General features: G+C 39.8%; 1 protein-coding gene across 3 annotated transcripts in view; it reads right to left on the reverse strand.

The window, feature by feature from the left end:
• The window catches only part of hk2 (hexokinase 2), a 67,789-nt gene that overhangs the window by 14,497 nt on the left and 38,051 nt on the right, over positions 1-15,241 (reverse strand). For all 3 annotated transcript variants that reach the window (XM_080499835.1, XM_080499834.1, XM_080499836.1), the window contains 4 exons: positions 14,338-14,457; positions 13,596-13,691; positions 9,947-10,046; positions 9,631-9,814 (listed from right to left, as the gene is read on the reverse strand). In XM_080499835.1, the coding sequence (XP_080355961.1) occupies positions 9,631-9,814; positions 9,947-10,046; positions 13,596-13,691; positions 14,338-14,457 (500 nt within the window). The remainder of the gene's footprint in view (positions 1-9,630; positions 9,815-9,946; positions 10,047-13,595; positions 13,692-14,337; positions 14,458-15,241) is intronic.

The raw sequence follows: 15,241 nt of genomic DNA on the forward strand, positions 1-15,241 counted from the left end.
AACACATTTCTTTAATATCTTATAAGGGCAAATGACATACACATTTCCAGTCTTAACTTCATGAATGAAAGTACTCTCTACATCAATCTTTGAATCTTTACACAATGGCCTGTTAGATTTACTCAGCTTCTCTACCAACACACAAGAATGTTTGCTACATGCACAGTATCCCGGGTTTTCATGTGCAAACTTTTCTTTAAAGATAACCGAGTCATTAATTAAACACAATTTACCATCATTCAAAGATACAGCACTGTTGAATCTTTTTTTCAGCCGTTCATAGACTTTCAGACTGTGAAACAAAACAGCTGTAACCAAAATACGCCTGTAATACCAGAAGCAGTTACTTAGATTTTCACATAGTTTTCCAATGGCAAGCCCATGTGAAGCTGGGATGTCTACCTGCCATGGAGGATGACCAAATCCTTATACCCTATAACAAGAATAAAGATTCCTTTTTTCAGGTGTTCATCTGCATCAAGTATCACATACACGGGGACAGTCAGCTCTAATGCCAAGGTATTTCAAACAGCATTCACAATAAAAGTGTACTTCATATGTAGATGAGCTTCCAAATTCTTTTTGGAACAGGTAATTGGAGGATGGGATCAAACCAGGAAAGGCAATGTTGAGCATTTCAAGCAAATGAGTCACTGCTTCACCAGTCAAATTGTGCCACAACTGGAAGGACAGGAGCATCAGTAGTCTCTCCTTTAGTTCCCGGAGGACCAGGATACAAGAGCTTGTCACCAGCATCTTCCCCATCTTCATTGACCTAGACAAGAGAGTACACCCAAAATGTTAGTAGTTGACATATTTAAAGTTTGGGCAAAAAACGTTTTTCTTGAATTACCAATCCCACAGAGCCACTCGATTAAAACAAACACTAATAAAATATTTTTATACATCATATTTTCAAATCCCAAAGCATAGTATGACTCCTAACTTTGCTGAAATATAAGTTTATTGAACACATATGATAAAGCATGCCCCTCATGTGTTATGTGTTAGGTATAATTAAAGAAACCAGGCGGGTTTTCGTAAGGTACACTTTCTAATGCTTGTATATTAAAGAGGGTCTAACTTTGATTGACATCCCATAAGCATCAGAGCCAAAGGCGAGGTTACGACTGAACTACACGCCCGGCCAGGGTCAAGTCTACAATGAAGATCCCGCCCATATGCCTTCTTCTCGGGGGAGGGGGGTCACTTTGTGAACATATTAGACAAAAAGCCTGCGACATAAATAAAAAAAAAAAGTATGGGCGTATTTTGTTCACTTTGCTTCAGAGTAAAAAACAAAGTAGGCTACACAGTTGCAAGACAACAGTAACCTGTCGTTCATAACTTACCTTTGCTTCCTTGCATCTGTTCCGTGTTCTTTTCGGGATTTGTTCTGTGCCATCCTCCAAGTACTTCTTGTACGGTCCCGAACGTTTTGCCATGATTTCGCTACAAAAATGTACCACGAGCCTCCATTACGCTTCACGTTTCTTCTCTCTGCCTTCTCATTTCCCAGCATTCATTTCGACACGGTAGTCTCGCGGTACTACACGTAGTGCGACCCAACTTCGCTGCATAGAGATCTCGCGATAGCTCATTCGCGCTCCTTCAAACGTTCGCGCGCTTGCAGGTGAAGGAAAAAAGAAAAGAAAAACGGGAGCTCGTCGACGAGATAGATGTGTTAAAACCTTGATATGGCGTATGCTATTTATTACTTTAAAGACAAGGCTGTAGAGGTGGGACCAATACAATGGATGAAGGAGGACGACCAAAAACAACTGTCATCCAAACCTTTTAACGAGTGCCCTAATCTGGAGGATGGAGATGGCTGGTTGAACGTCAAGTGGACAGGCGGACGTGAGGGGAAAAAAGACGGCCAAAGGACGTTTCCAGCGAAGATTTTAATGATCAGCGGTCAGTATATGTGTGATTTATCTTTTATATATTTATTTAAGTAAAATACCTTTCCAGAAAAAAATATGTTACAACACCGCGTATTCGGCTTATTACACGGTTTTTGTCAAGTCAATTGCACTTTTGGGCTGAAATCAAGGCCTTAAATGTCATTATAAAGCATTAAATTGCATTCAAACTGGCATAAATGTAGATTTCTGGGAAAATTATGACATTGCTCAATAATTTTTACCATTTAAGTTAATCAAATATACCAATATGATTGTCTAAAGTTATATGTGTGAACAGTTTATCAAGTTTATGGTGACGTTTTCTTGCATGTGAAAAATTTGAGTTGACATATTCATTATTGTGCATTTTTGTGTCTCATTGCACTCTTTTAATGTTTCTCATAGACAATTACACTGACCTGTGTAAAAAGAGAGAGGACTTCATAAAAGGAGAAGATATCTGGAAAAGACCAAACGATAATGAGAAACGAAAGAGAACGGCCAACAGCAAGTGGATGGAGAAAGAGCAAGAGACCGAAAGGCATTCAAAACAGGTAAAACATTATTAAAAAAAAAAAAAGTATGACTACATACAAAGCTCTATAACCGATTAATCATACACCTCATGTCATGAAAATGAAAAGTAAATCTTTCCTATATTCAAGTGATTTTTGAGTCTCTCATGTCATCTCTGTATGGTCTGAGACTGCACATGCAGCGTCTCCAGCAACATGGAGCTGCCTCTGGAGACCTCTGTAAATAATGCAGATCGACATACACAGCAGCCCGCATTGGCTGATGCCGATACACGTAAAAACTACAAAAATCGGCTGATAATATCGGCCGGTCACTCATACTTTCCAAATACTAACATGCAAAATATCTATTTGGCAGCAAAAGACAAAAAAAGCATCCTCATCCTGTCCTGCAAAAGAGGCTGCAAATCAAATGATTGAAGAGTTGAAGAAGGATCTCATGGAACAGCAAGCTTTGGAGGTAATTTGTATATTTTTTGTTTAATTTAGGAAATAATCTAGCAATCTATTGGGGCTGCTAGTAGTTTATATCGGCGACCTTGCTGTGCTTATCTTCGGCAGAGAAACGCTCGCTTGCTCAAGTTTGACCGGAAGACAGTCAGCAGCACATAAAGATGTGGAGTCCAAGCCACAACTTGATGCTGCAAAACTTGATGCCATTGTTGGTGAGTGTACTTAACTACTTTTAAATATCAAAATAAATTGTACTAACACGTTACACCGTTGCTTAGTTCTCCATTGTTGTTTTGATGCAGCACGGGAGGGAAAGGGTTAAGTCTGCAGAATCAGTAAGGAAAACTGCAGCAAAAAGCAAAAAAAGGTGTGAGGAATTCACCTGTGAGTAGCTACAAAAGCTTTCCACATAAAATCATGTGTTGGTAACTGTGTGTGTAAAGGAGCAGCGAGGACAGGAAGGAGGACAGGAGACATGCAGACGTTATCCTAGAGCCACAATTTGAGAGCCACTGGTCTAAACCAGGAGGATCAAACTGCCATGTGCACTTCTGGAGGTCGTCAGGAAAATATCAATGATACAATATTAGGAGTTCACTAAAATAGTTGCACTTTTCTATTTTATTATTTGACTATTTATAAACGTATACACATATATATCAAAAGTACCAATGGATGGTTTTCTGATGGAAATCTCACGTTTCTTTCATTGCATACAAAATCTAAGACCATTTGAAGCATTTCAAAGTGCACTAACTTTAACTTTGTACATCCAGACATTTTGACTTGCTACAAAGAAAAGTGTTAAAAGATAGAAGTCTTGTCTAAAATTAATAAACCCTGCTGCTTGTTTTGCATATTTGACAATCGATACCTTTTTCCATCATGGGTGTACAGTTAAAGCATTATATGCTTACCTATTGTTAATTAATTACATCAAAATTAACTTATCTATTGTGATCAATCAAATTTTAAAAGTCTGCTTAATCTGATATTCAAAAAAATGATTCACATCAGTATTATTAATTGAAGTATGAACTGTTAAGATTTTGTGGTGTCAGAGTTCACCTAACAGTGCAAGTGTTCATTTCTTTTTGTGTGTGTGTGTGTTCACAGGGCATGCTCAGTCCAAGTTTCCATCTATGAGCGTTCCAGATGTGAGAAAAATAATAAGAAAGAAATGCAACAATGAAAACTTCAAAAAAGCATCAACAAGCAAGCAAGTAATGCTTAAAACAGACAATTAAAACATGTTCAGAATAGTTTGTGTTCTCAAGTTTGTTTCCTCCTGTTGAACAAATCTGTTGTTATAATGTTCAATTTCTACAATTCTCTATATGTTGAATAAATGTAAACAAAATTGCTTTGCTGTTTTCTTAACTTTATTTTCTCAGCATAAAGGTGAAGTATCACGAAGTAGTGGACTTGAAATGTATTGGTAGTAATAGTAATACCAAATTTAACTTTAAGTATACTGTAAAGTATACTTTCAAAGAGAGAAGTATACTCAATTTTATCAGAAGTACACTGGAAGTAAACTTAAAAGATTACTTTAAGTATACTTTTGGCATACTTTAAAGTATACTTGTAGTATACTACAAGTGGGCCAATTTAGTCCCAAGGAGTACACTTGTAAGTATCATTACTTTAAGTATACTGTAAAGTATACTTTCAAAGAGAAAAGTATACTCAATTATATCAGAAGTACACTACAAGTAAACTTGTATTATTACTTTAAGTATACTGTAAAGTATACTTTCAAAGAGAAAAGTATACTCAATTATATCAGAAGTACACTACAAGTAAACTTGTATTATTACTTTAAGTATACTGTAAAGTATACTTTCAAAGAGAGAAGTATACTACAAGTAAACTTGTATTATTACTTTAAGTATACTGTAAAGTATACTTTCAAAGAGAGAAGTATACTACAAGTAAACTTGTATTATTACTTTAAGTATACTGTAAAGTATACTTTCAAAGAGAGAAGTATACTACAAGTAAACTTAAAAGATTACTTTAAGTATACTGTAAAGTATACTTTCAAAGAGAGAAGTATACTACAAGTAAACTTAAAAGATTACTTTAAGTATACTGAAAAGTGTACTTTCAAAGATAAAAGTATACTCAATCATATCAGAAGTACACTACAAGTAAACTTAAAAGATTACTTTAAGTATACTTTTGGTATACTTTAAAGTATACTTGTAGTATACTACAAGTGGGCCAATTTAGTCCCAAGGAGTATACTTGTAAGTAAACTTCTAGTGCAAATATAAGTATACTTGGTAGAGTATACTATGTATACTTAAGTACACTTGATATTACATACTTGAAGTATACTTCTTTTTGGTAAGGGTTGGTCTGGAGCCCCGGAGTGGCCAAAGAGAAAATAAATAATAATAATAATGCTTTAATGACCTTGGGACTTATTTTTCAACATTTCTGCATTGCATAGTGAATTTCTGCTCCTTTCACTTTATTTCTGGACGTGTCTGAATCATTTACAGTAGCATGTGTTTGTTTTGTAGATGCTGATAAACCAAAAGTATCGCTTCTTATTATAAAGAAGTTGTGTGGGTACGAAATAATATTGGAGTGTCTGATAGCGGAGTTCGACGCTGCCTCATGCAGACCTCAGCTTGATACAAGGCATGAATGTGAAATGATCTTGTTCCCTCGTATTATTAACTTCAGTGAGCGACTTAGTATATTGCTCCTACAAGTTATTTAAATTTTCTTCCACTCCGGGGCTCCGTGTTCGCTGTAGACTTCAGAATGCTGGTTCAGCGTCTCTTCGACCATGTAGGTAGCGATAACTCCGCCCCCAGCTGATGACGTGTCAGATCCCGCTATGGCCCAGCAACGATCTGGGGCCAGCTTAGCACCCGTTTAGCCCCTGATAGGGCGGGGCTTTGGAGGTGGAAAGACAAAGAACTGGTGCCAAGTCTGGCCCTGGACGAGAACTAGCACCTGGTTCATTCCGGTGGAAAAGCCCCCACAATGCTCCAGGGAAAACTTAGCGTGTAGAACCTACTGAGGACCATGGTGAACATGGAGGCTAACTCCACAAGCCCCTGCAGCTAGCCAAAGAGACAGCATGGGCGACATCCTCGCAGAAATGAGAAAGATGAACACAACCCTGAAGCAACTGGCGAGTGATGTGGTGATCAAGTCGGACACAACAGAGCTAAAGAACACAGTGAATGCTTTGCAAACTCGGCTTGAAGAGGCACAATGCCACACTGATAGTGTGGAGGATAGCATAGCTAACAAAAACAACATATTGAGACAGAAAATGGAACAACTTGGAATGATCAGCAAAACTGAGGGAGACAGAAAAATATCAGACTGACTGGACTGAAAGAAGGAAAAGAAACCAGGACCACAATGAATGATTATATAAGGAAGATACTGAACGTAGGATTGGGGCGACACGGGGACGAGTACAAGATCAAGAGGAGCCACAGAAGTGGAGGGTCGTGGCCGTGAATCGTACTGGTGAAGTTCCTGTGCTATATGGGCCGGCAGAAAGTTCTGGCAGCGGCAAAAAGAGAGAGAGAGATATCAAGAGAGGGCACCACTCTCTCCATCTACGAGGATATTACAAAGGAGTGTCAAGAGGTGATTGTGATTCTGGTCCATGCAGGTCCTGCAGGCGGTACTTTCTGCTCTTCACACTGTTCGGTTACAGCAGCGCCCCACAGTCTCCGCTCCACCATGCCTTCAAAACAAACTTTTACTCGCCCTTAGGTCCATCTCAGACATCTTAAGTCAGTATTTGCACTTTGGCTATTTTCGCGAAGGAAGATCTCAGCCTTCCCCGGGTCAGTAAAGCTCAGTCTCTTCCCTTTCCATGTGAGCTCCAGAGTGTGTTTCAGCTGATGCTCCCACAGAGCCCTCGATATCAGGTAGAAACATCTTCGTAGGTCTTTAAAAGCAATGTTTTTTAAGTTAGTGTTTTTTAGCATTGGACAGGGAGGTAGGGGGGACAGGTGTATATGGTCTTCAAAATAATGGGTAGTGGACATATCAATTTCACGATATGGAATATCAAAAACGGGAAAAAAATTATTACTGAAGTCAAAAAAACACAGATATTGCATATATTCAACAAAATGCATTTCAAGGACCAAGATGAAAGTCTGAAAATGAAACATGAGTGGGTCATTGAGTTGTTCCTCATCAAAAAGGAGTTGAATTGTGTGGTACAGAATCAAGTGAAAGATGCTCATGGTGCATTTTAGTTGTGGAAGTACTTTGTCATGTACATGCTCCAAAAAGAGACAATACATGCTTTTTTCACAAGGTCAATAAAATATTTGGGGAAAAAGATGGTCAGATTCTTCTTGGAGGAGATTTTAATCAAACATTAGATGATCATTTGGATTGCAGTAAGACTAGAATAAGCGCATCCCCCAGAGATGGAGCAACATGACAGGCTCTACGAGAAGAACTGGGTCTGGTAGCTATCTGGAGACTCATGAATCCAAAAAAAGGGGAATACACATTTCACGCTCACTCTCATAGATCCTACTGACAAATCTTTTTTTTTTCTTGTTACTAGTTCCCTTGTTGAACAGGTAATAGATTACAGCATTGGAGTCATAGCAATTAAAGACCATGCACTGGTGAAATTACATATCAACTTGTGTGCTTATGAAGGTAAAATTGCTTTTAAAATGGAAGGTGGAGATTGAATATAAGTCTATTGCAAGACAAACAATATGCAACAAAACTGGGTGGAAATAATGACATTTCCAGATGTTAACAAAGGAACAAAGGCAAGATTGAGTACATCCCAAACAGTAGCCAAAGTGTTTGTCAGGGGAAAATGGATAGACTACAGTTCTTGATACAACAAATGGAAAAGAAAAGAAAGATTTGGCTGTAAAATACAGTGACGAATATTTCAACTAATATTTAAATTACAATAGAATACATAATACAAACTCAGTATTAATTATTTAGACTCAAAACACATTTTTATAAAAATAGTGAAAAAGCTGGAAAATTTAAGGCAAGACAATTAAAAGGCCTGGATTCAAATAACACGTTTAGATCAATTAGATCCAATAGATAAACGATTTACATTTACAATTATATTTACAAAATCAATGAAGTGTTTAAAGATTTCTACAAATATGTATTTACATACTGTATACTTGTGTTGCCAGTGATATAGACTTAGATTCTGTCTTCCAGAGGGCGGAACTACCACAATTCTCAGGGGGAATGGATTGCTTGGATCTTCTTTAACAGGATAGAAGCCACATTTAATTTTAAATGATGAAAATGTATCACAAAGCAGATGTGCAAAGATGATATGAGATGTGTCCTTGGTCAAATACCAATGGCTGTAACATGTCCTGTACACTATATATGGGAGGGAATCATCTGCAACATTTAGGAATACATAAAAGAAACAGATTTATTCAATATAAAATAATTTGGAGACACCACTTTACTCCATCAAGACTTCTCAGAAAAGGGGTTACTTAACAATGAGCTATGCTGGAAATGTGAAGAAAAAAAGTGCCACATTTATTCATGTGACAAGATTATGTCTCCTACAGTTCCTAGAGAACTATGGTACCCCTTTTAAAGAAATACATTTTTAAAATATTAAAAACTGGCTTAATAATCTGTGTATGGATAATCCTTTGTTGGAGGGATCCCCAAATCCACACGCTGAATATGTGCAAGACGCAGATGATGGAAACAGTGGCTTGTGAGAAGAGGTTGGAAAGACAGAAGTGTTAAAATGACATGAATCACCAACAATGGGATAGTTTCCACATATTTATATAAGGGACAGACAGCGAGTGCGCTGCATCAGGACCTACATTATACCCTGGAGCACGGACTGCCCCTCGTTGTTGCAATAGTAATCCTTGTAAAAGCCAGAAACGAATGTATGTACAGCAAGCCATGGGACTAGAATCTAACAGGAAGTGAAAAAAAAGTATTCAATTTCTACTTTGGAACATTGAAACTATGTCACACATGCTGCTGCATAGAATCACTGTCAACGAAGACTCCATCATGAATGAGCTGAATCCACTGTGCAGCTTTTGCTCAAAGGAGATTATTTTCTATGAGCCAGTCAAAAAGCAACGGGCCACCATTTACTTTGCATTTGAAAGTGTTTTCCATCATGAAGGCTCTATGAATTTCTCAGTTCAAACTAATGTGTGGTAATGGCTCTCGCCTTGTAATGTTCATTCTGCTTCCCTCAATGCAGAAGCATGGAACTGATCTCAAGTGCATGCACCTTGACTGTCCACACAGTTTTTGTCTGTTTGGCCTTCAACATCTTTGAAGCACTGCTGAAAGTCTATAAAGTTCACCAGCAAACAGAGACATGAAAAGGTTGAGACATCACCTGTTGGCCAGTTTGGATTCTGAGCCGGTCCCTTCGATTCCTCTGTGAAACGGTTTTCTCGATGAAATGGAACCTGGACTTTCATTTAGAAAGAAGACCAGCCTGTTGCATGCCGGTCCCATACTTCTGCCCCTGTCCACCTCTAACATTGCCTCTGGGCGTTTGAAGAGTGGCTCAACAATGTAAGCCTGATGACTGTCAATGTGTCTCTTGACGTTGGCTCCAGCCTCGATGACCTATTTGCATCATTACACACCATTACACTACACAGTGTCTGGGCTTTTTCGCTCTCTGTACAACCAATCAATGCGACCAAGCAGGAACGACTGTGAAATGAAGCAACACGTACCTCTGCTTCCCAGGGAAATTAGAGCATTCATCCACAGCATGATCGAACTCGGTGCAAAAGTCATCCAGTTCACCGTTGTCACCGAAGGCTCCCCACTCCACGTTGACACACATGCGACCGTCATTTCCGTCCACCAGTTCGATGTTATGCATTTCCTCCATGTAGCAGGCGTTGGTACCTGTGCCTGATGGGGAAAACAGAGACAGGTGAGGCAGTGAGGAGGAATACATAGCGCTCTTAAGTTTTACTGATGAAAGCATCGCATCAAAGGAGGCAGGCCTCCAGTGAGGACGGTGGAAGAGAATATCTAACTTACCAACAATGAGCCCCACCTCACATCGGGGGTCCTCATAGCTGCAGGTCATCATGGTTCCTACTGTGTCGTTAACGATCGCCACGAAGTTCAAGTCAAATTCCTGGAAGCAACAATAACCACATTAACCACAATACCCCACTGCAACAAACTCCAAAGGGTGATGGAAAGAGAAACAAAATAAAAATGTTTTATATGTTTGTGTGGGTATCAACAGTTAACAGTAACCGTTTGAGAGAAACGTGAGAGTTGGTATTAGCACAGAAAGGTCAGCTCACTCTGGAAAACAACAATTCACAGATAATTCAATGTTTTTAAAGAAACAAGCTCATTAAAGTATTTCGGGCTTAAAATTAAAGGATTCATTTACATTTGTTTTTTGTTTGACAGTTTAATGGAGTCGGTTTGGATTATATTATTATTATATTATATTATTATAATATATATACATTACATTCAGGGCTAATATGTCAGTCAGAAACATTGCAGATCAGATATTTTATTTATTACAGGCAATAAAATCTCAAAAAATAATATGGTACACGCAATCTTTGATGCAACAACAATTCTCTGGCAGTGCTTAGCAAATGGTCTCATCATCCAGCAGAGTAGCTCTAAAAGCAACCTGTCCACTCACACAGATAATCCAATTATTCTCTTTGTACGCATTGCAACGTCTGCAGGAGTTTGGTCTGCCGCTTTTGTATGAAGACACAGGCGATTATCTTATCCCTGCTTTGGGACAGTTTTCATTAGGATAAACAAGCATTTGCAAAACAAAGTGGATGTTTTCAACTACTTTAATTTTGAGCTTTGATTTGAATATTGGATGCTTTTGACAACATATCTGATGGATGTAAATGGATATTAATGGATGTTAATCCATGTTATGAATAACAGAAGTGAAGGTTCACTATCATAAGTAAAAAAATATTTGCTTCATGTGATTTGTTGATGGTTTCCTCAGAACTCTGGCCCCTTTTGCACAAAAAACCTTTTCCTTGAAGAAATATTTCATGTTTCCATGGTAAACATGTGAAAAGGATTTCGGTGGAAAGGATTTACAAGGAAATGGCAGAAATGCTGACAACAATGTAGTTCACAGACCTTGTTATGGACCCAGTTGGATTGCTGTGATGATTGATATAAAACTACCGAGTCCAGGAGAAGATGGACTGGGACTCATGACAGCCTGGAGGCAAACATTCTTCTTATTGTCCATCTACTGATGCCGAGGAAATATTTACTATGGTCGTGGTACGAATGCACAGTAGCAGCGTTTCAGAAAAGTAGCATTTTCCCCGCTTTCAAAAGCTTCCCCTTTTCGCCGTTTTCAAAAAGTTGAGTTTTCAGTGGCTCCAAGCACCATTGTTATGTAAACGAAGTCCTAAAATGCAATGAGAGGTGTTCATTAGTTAGAATTAATTGGTATTATTTTAAGGGACTATGTCTCTCGGCTGGAAGAGAGGAGTCTGGGCATCCCTGCTGAGACTACTGCCTTCACGACCCGGCCCTGGAAAAGCAGTGGACAATGGATGGATGGAATTTTTTTTTTTAAACCTATTTAGGTGAACCATGCCTTCACCCATGGTCTATTGGGATCTGTGGTTTCAGGGTCCTGTAACATCAAGTTGGAAGGGAGGTTTAAATAAACTGAACTAACTTGTGTGGATGATGGATAACATGGAACACTGTAAGAATAAAAAAAAAAAAGAGTCTGAATTGGCTTCTCAACACAACCTTGGTCTCAATCAAGCCTCAGTCTAACGACCTGGTCACTGCAGTGCAATGCTGCCATGCCACAATTCATGAAAAAGGCTTGACCAAATAACTCATGCACAATTAAAAAATATTTTTTCAGGATGAATTATACATCTCGTAAGACGAGGCAACGACCCATGCATTAAGAATTGTGACTACGAGTGTAGTATGCATTTGTGGCAAGAGCTGCAAAAACTCGCGAGGCCTGAAGATCCTCCAGACCAAGATGTGGTGTGTGGTCGCCGAGCAGCTGGTGCAATGCACAGGGACCAACCTTGGTGAGACGCAGGGAGTCCAAGGATCCCAAGGTCTCCCAAGCAGGCATCAAAGTGAGGACCAGAAGGAAGTGGAGGGCAGTAGATGCAGTGGACCAGGCTGAATCCCGTCTGTGCCACAGAGCACTGGTGGGATCTGTGGCTGTAGGCCGAGCCAGTCTGCGCAGCGTACCAACTACTACGAGGCAAAGGGAAAAGAGAGAAGGATCCTGGTCCAGAAGGAAGTTAGAGCTGGAGTCAAGAAGAGAGAAGGATCCTGGTCCAGAAGGAAGTTAGAGCTGGAGTCAAGAAGCTTCTCGCAAGCCAGATCGTGGGGACCGTGGGATGGTCAGAAGGCTGAACCCTTCAGCATCAAATTCCTCAAACTGTCCATTTATGGTCAGTTTATGATGTGCTGCCTAGTCCATCCAACCTTTTCTGCTGGGGCAAAGTGGACTTGCCATCATGCTCCTTGTGCCAAGGAAGAAGTACCCTGGAGCACATCCTCAGTGCTTGTCCCAAAGCACTTGGAGAGGGCCGTTACCGGTAGCTGCACGACCAGGTGCTGAAGGTCATCGCAGAGTCCATCTGCAGCGCCATCGACCACAGCAAGCATTACCTACCATCAAGACGAGAAATCGCATTCATGAGAGTGGGACAACATTCAAAGCTGTGCCCAAGAGCCCAGACAGGCGTCCTTGGGACAGCTCGCAACTGGAAGATGAGGGTGGACCTGGAAACTCGACTCAAATTCCCTGCAGCCATTGCTGAGACCTCCCTACGGCCGGATATTGCGCTGGTCTCCAAAACAACCAAGCAAGTGGTCATGCTCAAGCTTACAGTGCCCAGGGAGGAGAGGATTGAAGAGGCCCATGAAAGAAAAAGCGCTAAGTACATCAAGCTGGTGGAGGAGTGCCATAGATGGGGTGGCGTGCCATGTGTTTGCTGCACATGTAAGACGAAGGCCGTCGGGAGAGCTTCAGAGGCAGCTGGGAACACCTCGAGATGGCTGTGGATCAAGACGGACAAGCCATGGAGTTATGCTTCTTGGACACAGGCTGGGAACTGATCACTCCCGGTCGGGTTGCCTGGGTGAATGTGTCTGAAGTTTAAAGACCCGAAACACCAGATGACTCCAGGTACTATCACTGATGATGTGTCCAAGTGCAAGCCAAATAGTGTGGAACCATACTTGCATCCGAAAACACATTTTCTCCAAGTGGACATGATGGTGAAAACAGTTCTGGACACAACAAAACCAGCAGCGTTCAATGTGAAGCAGCAGAGACTGAGAGAGCAGAGAAGAGGCTCCTTGGCACATTCGTGGACATGTGTTGTTTTGGTTTCTCCTCATGTCAATCTTCCTGGAGGCGGGGCTTCTCCAGCTCTGTGCCGAGTCAGCAAGGTGGTGGTGATTCATCAAATTGAATCAATGCGTTGAGCTCCCCCACCAGTTAGAACAGAGAAAGATCGCTGTGAACTCAAGCTTGATGGAATCAATGAAAAAAAACACTTTGGGGATGTATATGAACCCCGAATAGCACTTTTATGATGTTTAAAGCACAGGAAAGTCGATTTAGTATAATATAGAACCTTTAATTATTGGCTGACCATGTCGGAGAAATGTGAGAACTGACCTGTTTACGGCGCACGGCCTCTTTCAGTAAGGCGACAACATCTTTTCCTTCACAGTCACTCGCTTTGAAACCTTTCGTCCATCTCAGGAGAATACCCTTGACGGAGAGATATCAGTCATTATTAAATATATATCTGTTTCTTTGTACCAACAAACTACATTCAGTTTAAACAAAAGCTAAGAATCCATCATCTTCTTCAGTTGATCTGGACAAAGACATACACAACGTAATTCTACATTCACTGTGACACTTTCTTGGGCTGTCACCTTTATGTTTGCCAACCATCAAAACCAGCAAGAAAGTTCAAATTGTCATGTTAATTAATTGGTACGATGAAAAAACACATGTTGGAGGAAAGCTTTCTTTGTTGTTAATAGGACTTGGAACGACGAGAAAAAAAATCAACACTTCATGTTCGAAATGTGTTCTCTGCATTGGATTCTTATCACAGTTTTCAAATCAAAATATTATTTGTTATTGTTGTTTGTGAGAAGGAGTTATGTTGCTTATTTCTAGAAACGAGCAAGATCAACTGTAAAACGCTCACTGTCGTCCTTGTGTAAACCACAATTAACTCCACATTCCCTACTGTTCACCAATATCACATTTAAATTACCGTGTAGTGATTTGGGGCAAAACCTACAACACCCGCTACGTTCACTGACACTGCAAAAAAAAGTTTTAAAAAAATCAGTGTGTTGTTAAAATAGTGTGACGCATGTAGATAAAAAAAAAAACCTACCTGATCCAGTTTGGTTTGGTGACAGGGGAAAGAGAAGGTGAATCCCAGCGGTAAGGATGCTCCTCTCATGCCAACGTATTCCAGAAAGTCAGCGATGCAGTTCACGATATGGTCGAACAGCTGAGACAGAAAACAATAAAGATTTCTACCGGAAAAAACATACACTCCCCATAAGAATAAACTAATTCACAAAAATGACATTATCACTCATTTCCAACATGCAGTTTCCTAAAACAACCACACCAAAATTGATATGTTTTACAAAAAAAAAAAACAGAATCTCTATCCAGCAAACTGTGTTTTTGTGTCACGAACCGAAGTCCTCTTGGGAAACCAGCAGCAAGGGTTTCTGGGATATCAACGATGGAGTGGCGTGACGGTTCAAGCGAAAATATCAACATTTGACCAATTCAGCACAAGAAAAGACCTCAAAGGAAGAGTCTTCAAGTCGCAAGAAAAGTCTGACATGTTGTCAAACTGATTGTTGGTGGTTTCTCCAGGGCGATTCGAGATCTGGCGAGATCCAGTGTATAAAATCAATCAATCAATCAACTTTATTTACATTGCACTTTTTAGACAATAAAGTAATACAAATGTGTATGAATGGGATCTTGCTTCTGGAATCTTCAGCATTTCTGTGACACGGATGTCAACAAACCCTGGTATCTTTCTCAAAATAAAATGCTTGAAATCTGTGTTGTCTGACTGTAATGACGAATTTCCCTCAGAAAAAATGTTTTGACAACATATTAGAGATACGTATTGGAGACGTACATCAACAACAAAAAAAGGGGTCTAAATTTTTTATTTTTCCCATTTGGATTCTGGTGGAGGAACTTTAACTTGCAACAATTACCTTTTTTTTGTTTTGTTAGAATATCCAAAAAACACTCTATTGGGCTAT

This window comes from Blennius ocellaris (assembly GCF_963422515.1).
Source record: "Blennius ocellaris genome assembly, chromosome: 7".
Classification (NCBI taxonomy): Eukaryota; Metazoa; Chordata; class Actinopteri; order Blenniiformes; family Blenniidae; genus Blennius; species Blennius ocellaris.